Source organism: Cottoperca gobio, chromosome 14 (assembly GCF_900634415.1).
Source record: "Cottoperca gobio chromosome 14, fCotGob3.1, whole genome shotgun sequence".
Classification (NCBI taxonomy): domain Eukaryota; kingdom Metazoa; phylum Chordata; class Actinopteri; order Perciformes; family Bovichtidae; genus Cottoperca; species Cottoperca gobio.
The window spans coordinates 1,368,413-1,392,619 of NC_041368.1; the positions used below are offsets into that span (position 1 = coordinate 1,368,413).

Consider the following 24,207-nt stretch of genomic DNA (forward strand, 5'->3'; position numbering starts at 1 on the left):
CTAGAAATCAGATAACAGATAACAGATAACGACTGTAGTCGGTTTTCTCCAGTTATCTGATTTCTTGAAAGTCAACGAGCAACCTCGTTAGCAAATCAGGGTCTGGGATTAGAGAAACCTGATTACCCAAAGATTTCTCCATCAGAACACATTTCTCTGCACATGTACACGTGTGCAAGACATCAGACTATAAAATGTAGGTTTGGTACAATTCTGCGCTGTTAAGAAGTACTATTCATATTCTGTATGTTATTCCTCTGATCTGCTGGCAGTTCAGTCAGTATGTATAAGTGAATATGACTTTGTCTCCAAAAGCTATAAACCAAAGAACAAAGTCCTCTGTTTCTGGGATATTATCAAAAGACAAACTCTCCATTGATACTTCAGAGTCGGAGTTGTGAACTCAAAGAATGCATGAAAGGTCTTTTAGAAGTTATACAATCCTTTTGGGCATTGACTACTGTAAATTCTATTAACTCAAGCAGGACAATGTTTTTCTTGACGACATTGTGAGTCTTGTCTCACGTCTCACATTTTTAAAGTTTTGTTCCTTTTCATCAGACAAGACCAAGCTATCGGAGAGATAAGCATCGCAGCCTTTAATGGAATTTGTCCAGAGTGGGTTGATAAATGAACCGCATGATTCCTGCATATGGGCCAGCTACTTGCTGAATCTCCCGAGACTGAAAAATGTCTTAGACGTTCAAGCCATTAGCAAACTTAATACTTTAAATTTGCCCCTTTTAATTTTCTGTAGTTTTGTTGCAGGGAGTAATGGAAGCGCTTGAATCCTCTGGTATGTGGCATCTGATTTATTGCATTTGCTGTATGAAAACGTTTATACAAGTCAAGTGGAAGTGAGTGCTCCAGCAAATTTGGCCTGATGTGTAGAGCCGTGAGTGCGTTAATAATATTCACAGCGATACTTTTATCCCTGGCTTAGCTTTGTGTTCAGCTCAATTAAGCAAAGCTCATACACCTTCTCAGACACTGAGCCTCGATTATCATCAGAGGAGCTGCTCGCCAAGTCCCACCAGCCAGTGTCCTCGCTCTCTTTTAGCTTTGTGAACACAGAGGGTGGGAGGGGGATGGTGCTGGTGGAGGTCTAACTGGCCTATCATGTGTCAGTTTGAGACACAGCAGGAAACACTGGGTGCTATGTGTGGATATTACTTGGCCATGTCAATTGCTCTGAGCCCACTGAAGCTCCTTCTGGGACAAATCTTATTCTCCCCAAACAAGTGTTTCCTCCCCTTTTTAAGGGTCTCCCTGAGGACAAGAACAAGCACAACCTGACTCAGCCACATGACCCATGAGTGACCTCTCCAAACCATGTGAAGATAAACTGGAGCAGCGATGTGGTCACGGACCAATTATGAGACAATGTTCCCCTGGGCATGGGTGGAAGGCTCAAATCTGCCTTTGGTCCTTGCAAAATCATCAACCAAACACAGTAGCTACATTTTAGTGCAAGTCTGCTTGCTGTCCAGATCATGAAAACTATATATATATATATATATATATATATATATATATATATATATATATGTGTATATAGTTATAACTATATACTTGCTATATACTTTATAGTATAGTACATTTTTCACTTGACCATTTAATTCTCTCCTTTGACCTGATGAGTTCTTGTCGAAGTACCATAGCACATTAAGGAACAACTGCTTCTGCTGTTGTAATGAAATATTTGATAGAAGCACCTGAAAAATTCTAATCATCGATAGTAATTCAACACCATTTTCAATAATTGCCAACGTACGGTACTTTCCTGTAACCGTGCCTCCATTGTTTATTATTCTGCTTTTTCCCTTTGTTCTTTTCATATTGCCTTTTCTTTCAGTGTAAATGTAAATAGGGCATTTTTATAAAACAGCCAGCTCACTCTGTATATAACGGTTATAAATGGAAATTAGCTCACACAAGCTTATCTTAAGAGAATATGATAACAGGCTTGCTTAGCAGAATCAACTGCAATTAAAAGGCATGTCTTTATTCGTTCAAAGGGTGGGCCCAAATCAACTTATTAAATGCTGTGTAAGAGATTACATTTGTTCCAGCTCAGTTGCTATGAAAGCTATTTGTTCCAGCTCAGGCTCAGTATGAAGACATACAGTGTGGGGGTGCAGGTGACACTACACTACTACAATACAAGACAAAGCAGGTTATTATCTCACATGCATGCAATTATTGAAACACAAGCAGGCCTGTCAGCAATAAGGTATGAAAATCATAAAGTATATAGGTATGTTGTGTCTCAAAGCATATAGGCCATTGCATAATGTAGCCATATGATAATAAAAAATATCACGATTTTAACAAAATAAAGCATCTACATGAAAAACTCCTACACAGCAAATCTGACGAGTGGTTCATGTATTTTGAGATTGGGTGGAATCATATGGGGACAGATTGTTTGTCTGTTTGTCTGCTGCTATATGCCAGTATTAATCATTTTGTCAATATACCTCAGAGGAAACATATTTACTGTTCTGAACATCTAATTACTAACACATTTTACACATGAAGGTCAGCTTACTCGTCATGCAGAGAACTTCTCTGTTGTATAATATCGTCTGTGGCTGAGAAGGGGCCTTTTCTAAAGCCAGATGATGTAATAGTGATGGCATCATGGTCATCGTTTCAACTGAAAACCTGCATCACAAGGTGGAGGTGTGGAGTAGAAAAAGTGTGGGTGTTTACCAGGCATAGATGGTCTCCTGACAGATGATATCTAATTGCATTGTGGGAAATGTATTATCCATAGTTTCTGAAGCTTGACCAAAACTATGCACCAAAAGTCAGCCTCTGCTGCTTCGATTTTCACCATTCTATTGTTTGTGTCTCTGTCATCAACCCTTCAGCTTTAGGGAAGTTCAATACTTAATTGTAAGAGTTTTCCTTTAGGTAGTTTGTGTGAAATTGTTTCTAAATACATTTGTACTTCTAAACTGCACAGATAATTGAAGCTAAAAAAAACACAATGGCAATAGGAGTGCAATCTCACAGTTTACATTACACATTACAGCTAGTTAGAGAGCTCTGCCACATTCCTTTGCAGATGCTTCTCCACTGCTTCTATTTCTCTTGCAAACGTTTTCAGAAGTGAGGGGATAACTTGAAGGCTACACATGTACACATTAATGGTCCCTGAGAGTTTCGCCAGTGCTTCTGTCTTTATTGTATTGCTTGTTTTATAGTATTGAACTCCTCATGCACCTTTAATCGCCACAATAGCTCATCAGCCTTCTCCTGTCAACAGCTCTCAAAGCAGTTAAACAATAAACATAGAAACTACAAGGTACTACTTTACCTGACAGGTGTGAAGCTTTATGACAGCTACATGGCACGTTTTGTTTACTGGTTGCTCTTTTATGTCATCTTTGATTGCATGTTCATTTCATCCCCGTTAGATTCTTCCGTCTTAGATTACATATACCTGCTGTTAAAGTTTTGTGTTGCTTTAGATTTTTCACATATAATTGAAAGTTTTATTTTGCAACTGAAAATGCAACTAGTTATTGTTTTTTTTATTATATGCTCGCTACATTACATGCAGTATGAATATGAGTTTTCATTATGTGTTCTGATTTTCTTTAAAAGGAGTCCATGAACATAACAAAGTGAAAGTGAAATATGTCAGAATAGTCACTTTCTCAAGATCTATTTTTTTTAACAAAATTGACAAAGAACCTTCCTCATTTTGCCATCTACAGTACAGAGCCAAGAATATGTCCACAAGCTGCTTCTCCAATTGCTTAGTTTTTGTGATTATCTGATCAGCACAGCTTTACTGGCTAGTGTCCTCCTCCATTTTTATTTATTAGCTTAGTTTACTGATAGATCAACAGGGCATAAACCAGGACAAGCCAATAGTGAATTTGAAGGTCCTATTTTAAACCAAGCGTCAACCGCCCAACTTTACAGCAGAAATAAACAAGTTATGCTCTTTATAGTTAATTTCGCTGTTCATAACAAATATATGGGGTTACATTTTTATATAAGTCCCCGTTTCAATTTAAATTAAGTCTTAAAGTTATGCATAATGAGGCGTTGCCACTTCCATTACATTTTGTCATTTAGCAGATGCTCTTATTCAGAGTGACTTACACCAAAGTAACTACAGGGACAGTCCACCTGGAGCAACTCGGGGTCGCAATGGTGGCAGCCATTGTGAACTCACAACTGGTGTTTGATTTGGAAGCCTAACCACTAAACCACTAGACCACCACCACTCACTAACAGTGGTGGGTGCCACTCCACCTCTCTGCCCATTTTTGGATATCAGCCAGGGGGTTAGGCGGAATGGGGACGGCTTGGGCTAACCACATTGAGCTTAACAACTGCTCTTCAGAAACCTATTGGTGGCGTCACAAAGACTACGTCCATCATTTATACAGTCTATGCTTCTGTACAAACTGAATTTGAACAGTTTGAATACATTATTTTTCTAATTTTTGAATAAATGTTTCAGAAAGTTACAGAAATGGTCGGAAACAGCTTGTGTGCATCTCAAAATGTATTAGAATTAAGCTCAAATTGTAGTCGCATTTTCTCATTATGCACATTTTAAGAGCATGTTAGCATCAACTAAGTTATTACAATGAATCCTCGGGTGGACATGAATGTCTGATCCAAAATTCATGACAATTTATCCAACAGAGATATTGTCATCAACATTGCCATTCCTAGAATCATGCCATTAGTATGGCTAAATAAGAACAAATTGCAGATTACCACCTAGCAAGTTGGAGTTTTGTCTTTTTCTGTTTATTTGTTTCTTGCATCTCTATCGCACACAATCAGACATTGCAGATGTGTTTTTCAAAGACAACATTTAGGTGGATCAAAATACCTCAACAAATGGTCCGGATCTGTTCTCAATCAGACACTCTAATGCCTGCATGCTGGAAAAATCCAGATTGAAGCCCCAATAAACAATACAAGAAAAACTGTAACTTGTTCAACATGATAGTCTCTTTCACATTCTGCCTATTTTCTCAATCACTGCTATGAGCTGAATTGAAAAAAGTAACTAACTAAAAATCTGTGGTAACCGGCCATATGGGGCACAGTCGTACAAACGGCTCAGCAGTTACACTACAGCGATGATGAGCTGACCGTTGTAATGCTCCCTGGAATATGTCCAAGCTTATATATTAAACATATTTATGACTCTTAAGTAATCTTAATCACGCCTGCCTAGACTAAATAAATATTTAAAAGAGTAGACTTGCTGCTTGCAAGGCAGTCCATGCTGCTTTTAAAGTGAAATTACCACTTAGTTTAAGAGTTCACATGTTACTCCTGCAGGCAGTGACAGTTAAATTAATATTTTTTTACACATTAAGATGCGATTATATCAAATAAATACAATGTCTGAAGCTGCTCTTGGATATGAGGATTCAGAGGCTGTTGGCTTTGGTTCTTGAAACACCCAAGAGAGTGAAGTAGTGATTGCTGTGGTGTTTGTGGACTCGACCTCCCAGATAAATTTAGGAATCAAAGTGTGTCCGGTAATGTGTGTTTCCTTTCCTCATTTTTGTAAAGTCTGAGTTTCTCTCTTTTGTATCTATCTAAGATCCTATTAAAACATAGAAACATAGCATTTCACACAGGGAAGATCACCTACATAGTGCTTCAGCCGGTTCAATCGTGTGTTATATCACCCAGCACAAAGAACAAACAAAGCTGAAGGTGGCTCCCCTCATTGGCACTGAGAAATGCTCTAGTTACTAAATTAGTAACATTTAGTAGCAGGTATTGTTTTAAATGTATGCATATGTTTAAATAATTTAGAATTTGGATTGCATTTCAGTCCAAAGGTTGAATCACAGGAATAATGTTGCAAATAATTAGAAAATGTGTGGTACAATATAGTAATTCAAAGTGTTACTTGTGTTATATTCCGGTACTCCATTGAATGAGGGGAGTAACAATTAAATAACCCAGGGAAAAAGAATCAAGGGAAACTGAATTGTATAATCAAAAACAGTCATTTAATAACAAATAAGTAAAAGGCTCACTAAACGATTTAAAAACTCCTTCTCAAAACAACTTTCAGTAAAAGAAAGCAGCACTGGTTAAATAAAACCCTTTAACACAAAGCTAGCAGACACATTCCAAAAGTGGAGCCAAGTTACCGGCCCCGGTACACCACGGTTCGCACAAATACAAACCAACACGCAGCTCACAAACTGGCCTTCTAGAGCCTCATTTATGAAACTGTTTTTTATTTACGTCTTTGCTTTTTTCACAGTTAACATCTTCCGGTTGTTCCGCTAGCTATTCTGTTGATATGTAAGCTGTTTTTTTCAGTTGCCTTTCAGTGAAAGGCTCTCTGGTAGGCAGTGATGCAGAGTATGTGTCTAGGCTTTTACTTTAAAAAAGGGAACGTAATCCGCCAACAGACTGAAATGCATCCTGAAAGCAGTGAAAGTGAGGCTCATAGAGAACCAATCTAGACACCGATGGTGTCATTATTCTTCCGCATTTACATTGTGCAAAGGAAATGTTAAATTGATTGTAATTTTTCATCTCCTCCATCTCGACCATGACTTAGCAGTTCTGCCATTTGGAAGGCGGTTGATATTCCCACAATCTAAAACAAACTCATCCTCTTTTATTCCTTGAGCCAACGTTCAGCTAAAGAGACTGGCAATAAGCCAGGGACAGTTTAAGCAATCTGTTTAATGTATCTCACGCTGCATGTCCTTCACACTGAGCCATGATACAATTCCCTTTAGCTCTCTTATTTTATGCTGTACAGTATAGGACGTTATCTTATTACTGAAAGTGATGCTTCATTTATGTGATATAACTTCCATATTTGTCTAGCTATAACCAAACGCTGTGAGTTCCTAATCATAACCTTGAAAATAAAACAATATAGAGCTTTTAGTTTTTCTGTTTCCTCTTTTACTTTGTAAAGAACACTCACCTTGTGTCATGTCTCGTTTTACTTCCTGTATTGAGTTTTCCCGCCCTGATTTGATCCTCCTGTGTCTAATCACCTGCTGCCCGTATGTCTTTGCCTGCCTCCTCCAGCCGTATCATGTCTCTACTGATTAGTTGTCTGTATATATATATATATATATATACCTGTGTGTCCCATTGTTGATCCTGGTGTGTCCTCGTGCCAACCTGGTGTGTCCTGTTTTCTGTTGCCTTGACCTTCTCCCTCAGTTTTGTTTTATACCGTTGTGTAGTATTCAGCTTTGTTTATTAAAGCTTGCTTTTTGTTTGCAACCTGCCTGTTGTGTGTACTGCGCTTGGGTCCTATTTTTAACTGCATCTAACAAACCGACCTAAAATGGACCCAGCAGATCTGCTTGAGGATGAACTTTATGAGCTTTCATATTTCCTCATTTGTGTTCATGTAGGTAAAAGAGCCTCTTGTAGGGAGGTCCAACTGGTTTCTTGTAATGATGGCACCCAAGAAAGTGACTGATAAGCCCTGGCTGAGGAGTGGCTTAGAGACTTTTTAAACATCCCCGATTGCCGAATTGTGGCAGTCCCCAGTTCCTCTTCTCCCTGCAGAGCTGCAGCAGTCCGCTTCTTCTCTTGCTGAGCTGCAGCAATACCCTGTTCCTGTTCCCACCGCCGAGCTGAGGTAGTCCCCTGTTCTGGTGTCCCCTAATGAGCTGCGGCGGTACTAACTTCCACCTGCACTCTCCCAACTTCGTTGGTGGTCATGTCTCGGCCTTTGTCCTCCAGAGGGGTCTTGCCACCTACTTCGTTCTCCAGAGGGGCTCCTCCTTTGTCGCAGACCTCCTGTGCGGCCCTAGGCTTCTGTTCGCCCTCCAGTATGGTCCCGCCTGTCCGTTTGCCCTCCTGCTACGGCCGTCTGGTCAACATCCTACTCGGTTTCCATATCGGCTACGCCCATCTGGCCTTCCTCTTGCCCTTCCTCCCGAGCGGTCTCACCCTTTGGTGACCCTTTGGTCACCCTCTTGATCAGATAAAACTTCATATAGCTATCCAGGCACACGCAACTACAAATATGAAGGGAACACAATGAAGTCACTGTATACCCACCTACCAAGACATCGCTACACCACTGGGCCAATCTTGCGTTCAGAACAACCAATTCATAAGTATACAGAAATCTGTTAACCTTGAGGTAGTTCTTTTTAGCTGAATAATAAAGAGTCGGGCTCAGTGATTACTCTTCACTTAAACTGGTTTCACTGATGACCGGTCCATATAATATCTTACACCCCATGATGTATGTCACGTCATGGTGGCTGTCATAATGTGAAGAGCACATATTAGAGCCTTTCTAATACTACTGTAGTGCCTCAAGATGCATCAAGCTGATTTATTCCACCCACGTTACATGGTGACAAGTATGTTGACACAGAAAAGTTTCCTAATGAATGCATAGATTGGGTTAATTAATGGACCCATCAGCTTAACTAGTGAGGCTTAATATATCATTGTGATTATGGCGAGACATTACGCAGCTCAAGTGGCTCTCTTTCCATCAGGTCGTGACAGCGCTTGTTTATCTGCTTTGTTCAGCACAGAGATGGAAAACATAAATACTCGTAGCACTGGGACATACACTCATTCAATTCTGATATAATAATATCATATGCCTTCTATGTGATGATAATATTTGCATGTAGTGAATTTGAGAAATAAAATTATAATAATAATACGTTACATTTGTATAGCGCTTTTCTAGAAACTCAAAAATGTTTTAGAACATTTACAGTCAGGTGTATATTAGTGATGTTTGCCATCGTTTGGCCTTTTCATCATCATACAGTACTTGCAAAGTGCTGGTTGTTGCGTTATGTGATTAGAAGTCAGTTATTTATACACAAAACATGCTGTGTCATGAACAGAACATTTAGTCATTCACAGGCTATTGTGTGCTAAAGATGTAGATTTAATTGTGCTTCTGTTTTAAACCAGCTTTTTACTGACCTCCTTTTATCAAGAAAGACATGAGACACTGCATTAAAACTAATTAAGAAGTAGGTATACCACTGTCACGAGAGGATGTTTGTTTTAGAGGTAATGTTGATGTTATTTAGGAATTATAGTACACTGGTTGATAATATGTGAAGCTTGATTTCAAGGCTTTTATGGCTACAGAAATCACTTGTACTCATCACAGTGGAACATAAGTAATGTCAATGACAGTTGAGGGATAGATTCCTAAATATTGGTCTACTCAGATGCCCATTAGTGAGAGGTAACTTTTTGATTAAATTGTATTTTAGACTGAAGTATTATAAGCATGTTACTGGATTTCTGATTGCACTGCAAGAAACATCGTGTCTGAGGTTAAGCTTACATAACATAGAGTTAAATCTATTCTGGCTGCTGCCACAATCATTTAGAGAAGATGATGTATTGTTTATCTCTGTATTTTATCTTTACACTATATCCTGTGTAAAGATAATTTATACAACAGTCAATATACAAAAAACATCAAACATTTCCCAGTTAGATGACTCGAATGAAACCGGCAGGACTCCCAGCCGCACTGATTGGGACTGAGCCCTACTTGGCTCAACTGCTGTCATACAGTGTGTAGTTTTAAATATAGAAAGCACCTGGACAATCATATTTACAATACACACAAATATATCCGACTCCAGTTATTATACAGTGGTGCCCACCACTAAGCCCAAGAACATCAAATCAAATTAATTTTTATAGCCCAATGTCACAAATGACACATTTGTCTCAGTGGGCTTTACAGACTTTGCAGCATACGACCCCCTCTATCCTTAGACCCTCGCACCACACAAGGAAAAACTTCCTAAAAAAAACACACAATTAAAGGGGGAAAATGGAAGAAACCTCAGGGAGAGTAACTGAGAAGGGATCCTTCTCCCAGGACGGACAGACGTGCAATAGATGTTGTGTGTTGAGAATAGACAACATAGTAAAAGATCACATGATGTGATCAAATATGAAAAAGATGTATCCAGGAGAATGTCTAAAAAGTTTCCCTTGTTGCTCTGGTCATAGGAAGAACCAGGGCAACAGGTGCAGCTACGATTCATGATCCAGATGTAACCATTTAACAGTGGCAACCTGCCAGATGAGAGACACAGAATACTGCAGAGATTCCTTACGGTGGAGCTGGAGGCCTAATTAATGCCATCCAGAGTTACTATGTCATTAGAAAATGTGTTCTGGAGGCTTTTGGGACCAAGTATATTAACTAAAGTTTTGTCTGTGTTTAACATCAAAAGGTTACAGGACATCCAAGTTTTAATGTCCTTAAGGCATTTTTGAAGTTTAGCTAATTGATTGGTTTCATCTGGCTTGATTGATAGACATCATTGGATATCATCTGCATAACAATGAAAGTTTATAGAGTGGTTCCTTATAATATTGCCCAAAGGAAGCATATATAAGGTGAATAGAAAAGGTCCAAGTACAGACTGACTTTGGCTGTCATGGAAGATTTATCGTTAACACATACAAACTGAGATCGCTCAGATAAATAGGTCTTAAACCACACAAATAATCACACAACTGCTTTGCGACTGCTTTCTCAAGGATCTTAGCGAGAAAGGTAAGGCTAGATATCGGCCTATAGTTGGCTAAAACCTCAAGGATTTTTAAGAAGTGGTTTTATTACAGCTACTTTAAAGGATTGTGGTACGTAGCCAGATAATAGAGACAGGTTGATCATATTTAATAACAAGGTTTTAATTAAGGGTACAACTTCTTTAAACAGTTTAGTTGGAATCGGGTCTATGAGACAGGTTGATGGCTTAACAAGTTAATTGGTTATGGTCGATTGAAGTAAAACAGTCTAGATATATTTCCGGAGTTACAGATGTTTTTTAAGGTTGAAGTTAAGTCATTACCGATTGAGGGCAGGAGATGATTAATTTTGTCTCTAATAATTATAATTTTTATGGTTAAAGAAGCTCATGAAGTCGTCACTACTGAGCGATATAGGAATAGAAGGCTCTGTAGAGTTGTGGCTCTCTGTCAGCCTGGCTACAGTGCTGAAAAGAAACCTGGGGTTGTTCTTATTTTCTTCTATTAATGAAGAGTGGAACGCCATTTCCTTTTAAGTTTTCTCGACTTTCGTTTTAGTTTGCGGGTTTGGGGGTTAAGCGACGGAGCTAGCTTTCTCTTATCTAACATCTTCATCCCAGATGCCATCAACCCTAAAATGTTGTGAAATTTGATGTTCTCCTTATCGCCCACCCCTACCCCCAGCTCCTAAAAAGAACAAATATTATACTCAATCATTATCACATGAAGTCAACCTAAACCTACACACACTGGGATTATATTTGTGAAGCTATGTCACCTCTGTATTTTTTCTTACCATAAATACACATTTCAGTAAAATTCTTGAAAACACAGTTACATTTGCAATTACAATCCATTATATTCTTTGTATTCCACGACGCTATGCATTACATGGTAAACATTTATTTTTGCTTTAATATTTCATGAACATCTTCAGTGCATCTGAGTCATTAGAAGTTAATGTTAATCTCTTCAGTGACGGAATAATGAAAGAAATGAAGGTTGTACTCCTGGAAAATTAGCTACTGATGACATAGCATTAAACATTAACTCAACTGATCCACTGTGTAAACAAAGTCCACTGGCGACATCTAATTGTGGGGCAACAAGTGCCATGTATTTTTAATGATGCTCACATTAGTGTCAGAAAGCATGCGGGGAGGAGAGCGGAGAAGCTGTTTGCTTACGGTTACAGTTGCACATCCCAATCTCACATCTCCCCTTGCCTTCCTCCTTTAATGCTTTTGAGAGGATTGACACATTTTTTGGATTAAATTTTGTTTGCCACCTGTGCAGAAGCGATAAGGAGAGAATATATGGTATGTAAAATATTTATCCCTTCCTTTTTCATCTGGCTGCTCTCTTGGGGGATTTAGCTGGTGAGGCATATAGTTTTTAAAACAATAACAACCTACGTCAAACCATATTTTCTATTCAATAAAGTTCTAAAAATATACATTCAAGAGGATCATTCCAATTACCCGCTGAACATTTTGACTTCTAGGGATGTAACGCCAGGCTCTTTAAGTGTAGTACTGCATAAACAAAGATGTGAATGAGAATTTCTTCACATGTACCGGGAAACCGTGATCATGTAAAACTCAACACAAGAGGCACTGGAGCTGCTTTTACTCTCTTTCCTCCATCAAAAGACCAGCAACTGCAATCTCATAACATGACTGCACAGAGCTCCTCATGAGGAGGAAATTGGAAGGCAGTGTAAACACCGGGCCAGGATACCAACAACTGAGTTACTGACCCTCTTAAATGAAATATGAACCACTGACAACTGTGCTTCCGTAGGAGGCACTGACCATAGCCTCAACCTTATACAGCAATAAGTAAAAAGGAGGATGGCTGAATTCTTTAAATGTCACATCATCAGGACTTTTGGTCAATTGTTAAACACCAACGTGGTCCTAGTTTCTGCACTATAGTCTGTGTCATAAGTGCACCTATCTCAGCTGTCGATACTTTAGGATGCAGACTTTAGGATGCATTTTATCACCTCATACACTTTCAAAAATGTGATGTAATTTTAAAAGGAATAAAAAGCATTCTTATGTTGTACTGTTGCCATGGTAAAACACAGTATGTTGTTACCTTAAAATGAAAACATATTCAAGACAAAACATGGGGGAAGATGAAAAATAAACTGGAAAATGTAGCAAGAAAATAAATTGTATAACTCTGTTATATATTGAATATCAATGTAATGTGGGTAGAACAATACAAATCATTGAGCTAGAAGTCTATGTGCCGAATTACAGTTGCACGTGAAGATTAGGCTAAACTTTTTTTATTATTATTATACTATTTGTAGAATTACATGCCAGCAAGTGTTGTAAAGTCTAAAAGTCATCATTTATTAAAAAAAGATAAATGTAATCATTTCTAGAATATGCATTTTATATAACCTAATACTTGGTTCCGATCTATATTTATTGATGTTTTGCCTTTCAAAACCAACGTGTTCACTATGGTTTGCTCTCCCACTTGCACGCACATGAATTAACTAACAGCACCATAAATACAATGTATATAACCACAATAATGACAAATCTATTTATTTTTATGTAAAAAAAAGACATTAAGTACATCCTTAGTGCTCTGTTGAACATGTAACCACACACCACAGTTATATCACCTGGTACCTATACTACCATACTGTTTAGTATGCCAGAAAAAAGATTCAGTATATCCCAATACATAGTGTGTAAAATGCAGTATTCCAAAATGACCAGGATGTCCCAATGAATCCAGTCACATTATGCAAAATGCAAGCCAGACGCTTGAACAGTGATTATATCAAAAGGTATGGTGGCATGTTATTTTAAATGAATGTTACAGGGCACAGAGCAAACACTGCTATTGTTGGTGTTATTTTTAAAGGTTAACATTTGACAGTGCAAAATACATTTGCTGCTCAGAGAAATACATTTACTGCAGCCATTAGAAATGAAAACCCTACTTTGAATCCACTTTGTCATAATAAATTGATCCCTCACCATCTCACATACACTGTGATCCATTATTTGTAAAAGCCTTAGCTTCTGCGTATTGATTAAACACAAACAAACACACACACACATGCATCAGTTTTTTTGGCTTCTTTTCCCATCATCGCACCACATATGCCTCAAGGATGCCATTGACCCTACTGCCGCCACTGAAGTGGAAGTGACTGATTCTGTAACAAAAGCGTAAACGGAGCTGTGAGTCTTTCAGCTGCAAATTGTTGAGCTGCTGTTACATTGTCACCATGTTACATGTTAATGTTCAATTGCTCTTCTGTAAGTTGGAAAATTAGGCAACAGCAAATTAAACAAACCCAAATGATGAACAGTCATTCGGCAGCTAAAAGCATAATTTGTACAAAGTATGAATTTCTTCTTCCATCGCCACACTCCCTCAGAAGTGCGAGTGTGTTTCCTGCAGCTTTGGCAGTGCTCTCTCAGCGGGATCCAACGATTTGTCATGAAAATACAGCAGATATGTTGCTCTGTGGAAACTGTCAAAGTTCAGTAACCCCGCTCCTGTATCAAAGCTGCATTTTGTGACTGCTGAAAGCAATCTGTTGTGATTGCAACAGAGCACAGCAGTGCAGGTTTCAGCTCATTGTCTCAATCACTTCTGAATGTCACAAACCAAGTGTGTGGGCAGATTAACAGAAGCAACCTGATGACTGCTCGAGAGCTTCATTTGCATATGTACAATGTGTCTTGTTACCGAGCTTATTTTAAATTTGTCAATATTCCAAGCAAGCTGTTAACATGCTAGCTCATATACTATTAATATTTCCATTATGATGATTTATATTACAATATTATCATGCATTCAAATGTCCTCCTTTGTATAAGGGAATTGGAAAGTGCGATTATTTTGCCAAAATTGTATAATGACCCGTATTACAGCGTTTCTCAATTGATAACACTCTAAAATGACATAAAGATACTGAACTATAAACATGGCAACACACTGCATACACTTCTCTACATAAGACTCAGGAATCTGACATAAAGTCACTTGTTTGCCATTTCAAAACACTGCCATTCAAAATGCCATAGCCAAGGACTAAATGACCGATACACGAGCCACCTGGACACAAAAGAGAGCAGGTGACTGTTTACAGCAACAACATAGCAGCCTGTTTTCAAAATGTGAATAGCTATTGGAAAAAACTGTAATTCATGCTTTCTTTCATGTCTCTACAAATGTTTCCAGAAGTTGCATTTTGTAATGACTCAAACAATATCTGGAAAAATATCTGAAAAATATTCCAACCCAAAAGTATAAATATGTGTAACTGCTTCAAACAGAATCTGATCTTGAGTGTGCCATAAAACATCTGAGTGTGTGGTTGTGTGAATTGTGTGTAGAGCCCTGTTTTCGAAATCATGCTCAAGCAATCCTAAAAACTATAAACATTCACACAATTCTAATAAAGATGATTTGGTAGTGAAGTGAAGTGCGCACACAGCGACCCCCCAAGACAATGGTAGGGGAAACAGTGGGTGGTGTGTCTGATGGTGAACCCCAGGTATTGGAAAACGATTGATAAAAAGGATTATGGGAAATACACCAGCTAGTTTTACTGATTAGTTCCTCCTCTGTGGTTGAAGGTTTGCTAATCAGTTGGATGATTGTCCAGCCCGGCCAGACAGAAACATATCATTCAGAAATTTGCAATGAATAATAAAGAGTAATATATTGTATGGGAGATGAGTAATTATTGTGAGTGACAAACATGGCATTTGAATTGTTTACTTAGCATGATTGTATACTTCATGTAAAGCAATAATACTGGAAATACATTGGACATATTCGTCAATTATATGAGTACTTAAGTTATTCTTAAAATAACTACGAGTCCACTTTGGTAAAAGCCCCATTTTCAATGCTATTTTTATCGCTTCACAGGTGTGCACAGGGGGACGTTGTCACACACACAGCATGGCTAAACCGGTCAAGTATACTGTATGCTGGAGAAGACAAATGGTCGGTGGATCCCAGAGTGAGTCTGGTGACCCTTAATCAAGAGGAGTTTACCATCAAGATTGAAAACGTGGACATGACAGATGAAGGGCAGTATGTGTGTGCAGTCCAGACAAGCAGTCGACCGAGAACCACCTCAGTGCACATCCTCGTCCAAGGTAACATACTACTACTACTACTACTACTACTACTACTACTACTACTACTACTACTACTACTACTACTACTACTGTTGCATCTGCTGCTTCTACTACTAATAATATAATTAATACAAATTGTGTGTAACTGTGTGAGTAATTTTCTAATTTAAAATAATCTCTATAAAATGTCTATAAAATGTCCATACATCTGTATCAGTCTGAGTTGAGCAGGCGTGTCATATAAACATTGTAAAACATATTTTAATTTAAAAGCTGCTTTCACATAATCAGTGGTAACATCGCTCTGCGCTGGCTGCGCTGTTGTTTTCCTATAGAGTGCACCGCTCCCTCCAGCGTAGAGCGTTCATGTGATCGTGTGAAAGCAGCTTAAGAAATCTATTCTTAGCCATTATTATCTTCCTCTCTTATGAAGTTAAGATGGCATTTTATGAGCAGCACTATATGCCGCATGGATCATCTACAAATCAAATAGGTGCGCCTCACTGTATCTTGCATCTCTTATGTAAGGACGCTTTCACAACTCCACACATCATTTTATCCAAAGGATTTTAACATCTTGTTTTCCCCATAAAGCTCATCTAATGTTCCTCTCCTTGAGCAAGGCATTTACTCCAGACCCTAGTTGCTCCAGTAGAGCAAGTTCAAATGATTTCTACTTTGACCTTGATTGACGCTGACTTTTCAAAGTGCAACCAATGAGATAACAGCTGTATGAAGCGGCAAGTAGGGGAGGTAACCATAGAAACAAAAGTAACTAGCTGCTTTCATCACAAGGCTGTGCGCCCGACCTCATGGTGAGTGCGGAACATTCCCATCATGTGAAGGCAGCTTTATGCTCTCCCTTTCCTCTGCAACATGATGCCAAACAAGAAAACGCAACAATAAGTAAACATTTTTAAACCACATCGCTGTTATTTAACTTTAGCTCTCTATTATTTATAACTCCAAAAACTCGGAAGAATGAACCAAATTAAATTTGTTTTGATTTATGAAAGTAGTAAGGATAGTAACACTAATTTAGTTTTCTTCAAATACATTTTCTTCAAAGTTCAGTGTCTGTCTATTGATTTTATTTAATAACATTTGACACTGTTGAAATTATGCTTATTGCCAGTTGCACCCGTAGGTGAGCTATTTCCATCCTGTTGTGTGATGATTGTTTCCATTTCTATGACAACCATTAAAATAGACAGCACTTCTAATCTTCAAGCCAAACACCTTTATTGAGACAACAGACAATAAACTCTTGTAGCTAAGCTAAGCTTTGTTGTCATGGTTAAAGTGTACACCTACACTACTCTATACATGTATTAACTGATAATAAAAGGTATTATATGTTCTACCTTCTTATAAACAAAATAAAACACCTTCTCTCTTAAATACAACTGCTGACACAAACGTAAAGTTTTTCACTTTATGTAAAATTGAAAATGGCTCTTAGCTGTCATCATTAAATAATGCAAATAAAATGACAAACTCTCCTCAAAAACCAGAAGCAATCTCTGCCCCTGCAGAAAGCACAATTTGAATATAAATTAAAATGTCTTAGTATGCTCAACATTCATATATGGACCAGCATCAACAGTCCCGTATATATACATACTGTAAAAAAACTACACTAGCACATCATTAAATGGGTTAGATACTCCACAATTCAATGGTTCAGTTTATGATATGGAAACCATGAGCACCAAAGTAAAATGCATTCAGACTATAGATGGAAAACAAATAACTCCCTACCTTTTAAGCAATCATAAAGTTAGAATATGTTTCCATTCCTCGATTATTTATATTCCTTATCCTTATCCAGTAAAGGGTTCACCGATCAAAATAATCAAAATGTTTTTTCATAAAAATTAATCCAAGTTGTGATTATTGTCATGTGAATTCCATTGCTCACTGTCTGTTAACTTCTTTTGTCAAAGGAAAACCGCACTTTTAACTGACATAAGCATTCCTCTTATCCTGCACCAATGTTGTTTGGTATGCTGGTTTTCGTTACCTTACTGGTCATCACTAAGCGGCAGGTGGGTTGTAAGAGGATGAGGAGTAGTGTTGGATGTCCTCGGGTACCTAAAAACTGTTTCAGAGCTAGATCAAATAAATCTGTGTATCTGGACGACGCTATCAGCAGTCACCACCATATGAGCGCAGGGCAGAGCGCCGGCCATTAGCTCACAAACATGCTAACACACACATGTTAACAAAGCAGAAGCTCAGGTTACAGCACACAGAGGGAGTGGGACTTCTCAGGTAGACATTACACCACAATATCTTTACATAGCAAATAGTTGTTTGCTGCTATGTTGCAAATTGAGAACACTCAGATAAGGAATTACATCACAAACCTCATCTTTACTGAGTGAAGTTTTGTGTTGAAGGAATTAAAGGCCTGTCCCATATAGACACCTTTCCTAAATATAGGCCATCAGTGATTGAAGCAAATAGAAGACCGGGCAGTTTTACGGTAGATAGGTAGGTACTTTATCCAGTCAAAGACTAGGAATTAGTTTAACAGGTGAATTAAAGACCAATTAGGTTAAGAAGTAATTTTTTCCTTTGCCCAATCTTCTTATTCCTTTGATAGTGTGATTTTTGGAGAGCAATCTCTTGTCCAACTTTTGACCTCGGGATACTTGAGTGGTATCTAATGACAAATAACTTGAACTAATTACCTGAATGGTGTTTGGTGTTTGCTCAAGGTGCTTTATGTCCTTTCAGCACTCTCAAACATACAACAAAAAGATTTATATCTATATATAATTTATATACCAGCATTTTATTGTCAATCCATTGCCATACAAACGACCCTGTTCTCTAGAGCATATTCTTTAAACAGATGACATGCAGAACACCAGGGATATCATCTCAGGGCCATGGCCAATGGACTTCAATTAAGCACTTTTAAGTACTGATATGAAAAGTATGTTATCCAACATCAGAGCATTTTGGGGCTGTGTAGTTCTGTTACAAAACATTATTCATGTTATGTTCAGATGTATACTAAAACATGCACAACAGAGATTTATGTCCTAACCTTTGACCCCAAGCTGCTGGGTTGGGCTTTAATGCTCCAGCAGATCAAGGACTGCTTAGATTAGGAGAGTGAGTCTATAATGTCTGCCTGAGGAGACCAGCTGGTAATCAGAGCTCAACACACAATTGGGGTTACTCATTATCTCCTACTCTCGTCTGATTATTGATAATATTTGAACCACCTGCCCTGTCTATATGTTCAATTAGATGAAAATAAAGAGCTGCTGTATCTTCAACACAATAATATCACTAAACTCACCTATCAAGAGCTTTTTAATTCCACTGCAGTTTCTAATTAGTTTCTGTATGTAGTCCTGTAAGTCATGCACAAACATATGCAATGTAGCAAGCAGGTCAGGTCACAGGGGCAGGAGTGAGCAGATGCCCTGCAGGCCTTCAGGGTCTTGCAGAAGAGCATATTGACTAGTGCAGATACAGGGGTCACTGCAGTTACAGATATATGTTACCACCAGCTCAATCTTCCTCTACATTAGTGAGGGTGATGTACACTAGGTTTAGGCTAAGTACAGTCAAGTCTTTTTTCTGTCCCTCTGAACAACTTACCTACAGGGTACCAACAGTCCTAAAAGAGGACTGGGGGCTGGCTTAAAAATTTCTTTAAAACTAAACCTGGAAACTGAGGAACTGAAATCTTCATCACAATTGGCACACAAACACATACTGAAGCCTGGATATGCCGATTATCAATGGAAGTATACCTTTATGGATGATGGAAAATGAAAATCAGTCTTAATGATCTGTCTCAGAGTTCGGACATTGTTTGTGTGACATTCTGTCCAATAAAACAACACCTTTGCAATATTTGTTAAAGGGTTATTTATACATACCTGAGAAGTTTAGAATTAATTTTGTTCACGTAAGAACAACACAGTTTAATTGTCTTCAAACTCAGATGCTAACTACATTACTGTATTTATGTATGAATGAATGTGTAAAGCCATGCGCTCTATGCAAAAGCATTAGTTTGCTGTAACAGAGTGTTTAAACAGCAACTGTAATGACATGATCAGTGAAACCAGCTTCATAAGCAGTGATGTCAAGTTTTGTGATGGAGATTAGCACTTGTTTGTGGTTTTGAAGAGAGTTCATTATATAGAACCGGCTCTCCTCCCTCTCCTATAGAATATGTGATCAGAGGGTCTTGATGACTCTCCAGCATGAGCAGTCAGTCCCTGGAACCATGCCCGATCACAATAACTCCTCTGATGTCAAGCGGCGGTGCCTGATTTAGATGACTTCATAAATTATTTACAAGACATAAGATCTCAGTAGAGAGTAACCCACAGTAGTTTAGAGAACCTTGAACTGGAGATTGGACCTAGACCCCACATGTTGTGCGAGGAAACAAAAAACATTCATCAGTTTATCCTAGGACAGAACTTACGACTCAATAATGGTCCTCATTCTCTTTAATTTAAGAAAAATAAGAAAACTGCACAGGCCTCTTTGTCCAGTCCCATGTGCAAACCTGTGTGAGTCAGGATACTCATGAAATTGGATGCCAGTCTTTAGCACCTTTCCAGATCTCAACATCCTTCACACAAAAGACAAAAGAAGACGTAAAATGACCAAACCAAAAAAACAACTGGCGGTAGGCTTACAGTATGACTCAGTGTGCCATCAAGCTTTTTTTCTTGTTTCCTTATTAGGCATGAACAACTCGTCAGTGTCACTTTGGTCAAGGGTCAAAGGGTCAAGGCTTTTTTTCTTCCCAGAAATGCATTATGGGTTCTCGGTGCCAGATACTGTACATTACTTGTTTGGTTAGATGCTCTAAGAAACTGCATGACAAGTTAAAGGTTACTGCAACTACTGCCATGTGCACATGATCCATGTGTAAACATCTTCCCACTATATACAATAAAAAAGCTTAAACTTTGGGTGAAAACCAAAACTTGAATATAGTCGTAACTCACAGTTGCCTTGGTGACAGCACAGTAGGAGAAAAGTGGGTTAATAGAGGCAGCCGAGAAATACATATACAGAAAAGGTCAGAATACAATGTGTGGGGAACTGTACAGTATGTGATGTTGCTGCTGCTGCCCCTCTCTGCCAAACAACACAAGGAATTTAATATTTGCCACCTGACTGAAGCCCATCTCCCAGGTCTCCAGTCTTGTAGCAGGTAGTGTAGAAGCCCTCCAGGATAGTCTATTGCAAGTTTTCTTTTTTTTTACAGCCCACACAGGAAGCTTCTTTAACTCTAACTGTATTATAAAGTGTGGTGGAGCCTGAGGATGATGGTGTCTGTTTGTTCATCCAACACATTGGTTCAGACTGAAATATCTAATAAAATATTTCCATGAAATCTCCTGATGTCAACAGTTAAACTTATGCTGTGAAAGATCGCAACATCTACTGGATGGATTGACACAATAGTAGCAAAGGATAGATCCTCATGACTTTGGTGATCCCTTGACATTTCCTCTACTGCCACAATCAGGTTCTAATTGTTTGGGAGAGGAGGGTGGGGGCAGGGGGGGGTCATAATAGATAATATTTGTGAACAGAAGTTTACATTTTTTTATTTTCAAACAGGACATATTAGAATAAAAACAAGGTTACACAGTGATATGCCTGAGCAGTAGACCCATAACAGACAATATTTAAGTGAAATTCTCATTGTCAGGCTCTATTACTGCCATTGCAGATCATAACCTCAGATTGACTGTAGGGTTACAATCTTTAAAAGCTCTTGTGTAACCTTACATTACTTATTGCTAGGCAACTATCAACAAAATATCTAGAGACTACTGGAAATGTGTTTGTAAAAAAACATACAATATGTGACGACATTAAATGGTATAAAGCAAGAGAGGAAAACAGAGATCACATTACAGTTACCCTTTTAATATCCATCAAGTATACACTAGCAGTAGACACTTTGATATTATTTGTTCACTGTTAAACTATACTGCATAAAATCATGTTTAAATTAAATCCATTTTGAGGCGGTCTGCTTACGATAGCGGCCCGGGTTCGACCCCAGCCTGGGCCCTTTGTTGTATGTCATCCCCCCTCTCTCCCCGGCCTTTCCTGTCGCAATCTAATATAGCAGATATGCCAAAAATATTTGTATCTTTTTAATAAATATATAAATACATGGTTGTATGTTTTCCTCAAGGGAGGCTTTTCTGACCATGGGAAATATCTCATTTAGAACAATAATTACAGTATATAAATCATCCATCTCCACATTTGTAGCACACTGATAGGACCTGCTCTAATTCTAAGTTAAGCCTTGTGTTAGCCTTTACTGAAATTCCAATAGTATTTCATTAAAATAAATAGTGACATGACTGTAATTACTGTGTGATTTTGAAGAGTCAGCCTTTGTTGAAAGTGACACAACACAATAAATCAGTTTTTGTGTCCTTTTTGAAAATTCTGCATTGTGGAATAATGAGAGAGATGTGTGTCCAGTGCATTGATGAATTACAGTTACAGTATATGCATTAATCCTTCTGCCAAAGCATGTCATCAGTGTCCACGCTGTGCTGTTTGGATAAACTCACCCCGTATGTGAGTTCTAAGGTCAGAGTCAACTACAAAACAGAAGCCCCAAAGCTGATGTTTGAGTTCACAGCAGGGTGGGTTAGACAAGGAATTGAACTCTGGTAATCGAGCGGAAAGATGTCCACAACACAAGTGATACGACTCTGATACCTTTGTTCACCTCATAACTCCTATCAAAGATGTCAGTGAGCCCTCAGCAAAAAAAAGTTTACAGTGGGTGGGTGAAGCCCTATCTGAAGGAGAGCTTTCACTTTGCTTTTTGTTCGTCAGCCCTGATCCTAGACATACACACAATTATCTTCAGGATTTGATTGTGCAAGGCAGTGCAGTTAGCATTTACTGTAGCACTGCCACCTCATAGCAAGAAAGTCCTGGACATTCATATCTTATTAACTTCTGTGTGAAGTTTGCATGTTCTCCCTGTGCCTGCATTGGGTTTTCTCCATGTGCTCTGTTTTCCTCCCACAGTTCAAAGCCATGCAGGTTAGGTAATTGCCCATAGTTGCGAATGTCAAGGGTTTACACAACCTTTCGCCTAATGTCAGCTGGGATCACCAATTAAAAGCTTCAACTCTTGCAGATAGAAAATGCATGAATTTACCCATTATACCTTGTGCGGTGAGGGTTGCTAGGCTTGCCGAGTTGGAACTGATGGGTGAAGCTGGCCTCCCCATGTCTGAGCAGTTGACTCCAGCCCAACCTATCCATTCTATGCGTCGGGCCGCAGAGACTGCGGGTGCTCCGCCCAAGAAGAAGGCTAAGTATGACAAACTGTCTTCTTGGATGGACATGCTAATTGCTAATCTGGCCCAGATGGAGTCACTCCTCCTGGCTCTCCATTCTGTTGCTGATGCGGAGAATGCTGCTGCACCCAATCCACCCATGGCTGATTTGGTTTCAGAGGAGAATATTGTCTCAATGGCAGCTTCAGCCACTCACTTTAATGAGTATGACGAGGAGGAGCCCTGCCATGCCTCTGGGCCTGGCTCCTGTAACTCAGCTCGATGTTCTTCAGATGGGGCAGAAGACGACTCAAGGGGGGCCATCATTCACATGGCACTGGCTAGCCTGCAGCTGGATGTACGGCAGTCAGAATCAATGCTAGCTAGTGCTTTTTTCAGACGCACTCTGGCAGGTATATTCCGCCTCCAGCAGGCCTGGGGGATCCACATCTCCCCCCCTGAGGCTGCCCCCAGCCATTAGCTCACCCCAGCAACCACCGTGGGCATCAACGCACTACTGAGAGGCCGGCCCGCTACCATCACTGTCCTGCTTGCTTTTGGGGGACTAACTGTCGAACTGTCTAACTTCTTCCACTCTTCTGAGGAGGCAGGTTCTTGCCCCATATTGTGTTTCTCCGCCTCTTGGGCAAGTTGACAGCTGTCTCAGCTGTCATTCCCTTGGGCTTATGGTCACTGTGCCTCCTGCAGAGATGGCTAAACAGCCTTCATTTTGACGTAAAGTTGCACAGACACAGGAAGATCAGGGTGTCACATCAGTGCCTCTTCGCTCTATCCCCATGGAGGGAGAGGACGTATCTGCCAAGATGCGGGCCCATGGGCTCTGTTCCTTTCCACTGAGAGACTGTTACCACGAATACTAGAATCTCTGGATAGGGTGCAGTGTTTCAGAACAGGACAGCTCGGGGCCAGTGGTCATGCAAAGTGGTCATGCAGAGCACATCAATGTGCTAGAGTTACGGGCTTACCACTTCCTACCATACTTGAGAGGGAGGCATGTGCTTGTCCTTTCGAATATCACCACGACTGTTTTTCATATAAACCATTAGGGGAGCATCAAATCCGCACGGTTTTGTCGAGGTTTCCCAGGCATTTCTGACGTGGGTAGCCCCTTGCCTGACCAGCCTATGGGAAATGTATCTACCAGGAGAGCGGAACTATTCGAACTTCCTCTTCCGTCACAAGCCTCCAACAGGGGAGTGGCGCCT

General features: G+C 39.3%; 1 protein-coding gene across 5 annotated transcripts in view; it reads left to right on the forward strand.

Moving 5' to 3' along the window:
* ntm (neurotrimin) overlaps positions 1-24,207 on the forward strand; it is a 405,184-nt gene that overhangs the window by 348,480 nt on the left and 32,497 nt on the right. For all 5 annotated transcript variants that reach the window (XM_029448070.1, XM_029448072.1, XM_029448068.1 and 2 more), the window contains one exon: positions 15,451-15,683. In XM_029448070.1, the coding sequence (XP_029303930.1) occupies positions 15,451-15,683 (233 nt within the window). The remainder of the gene's footprint in view (positions 1-15,450; positions 15,684-24,207) is intronic.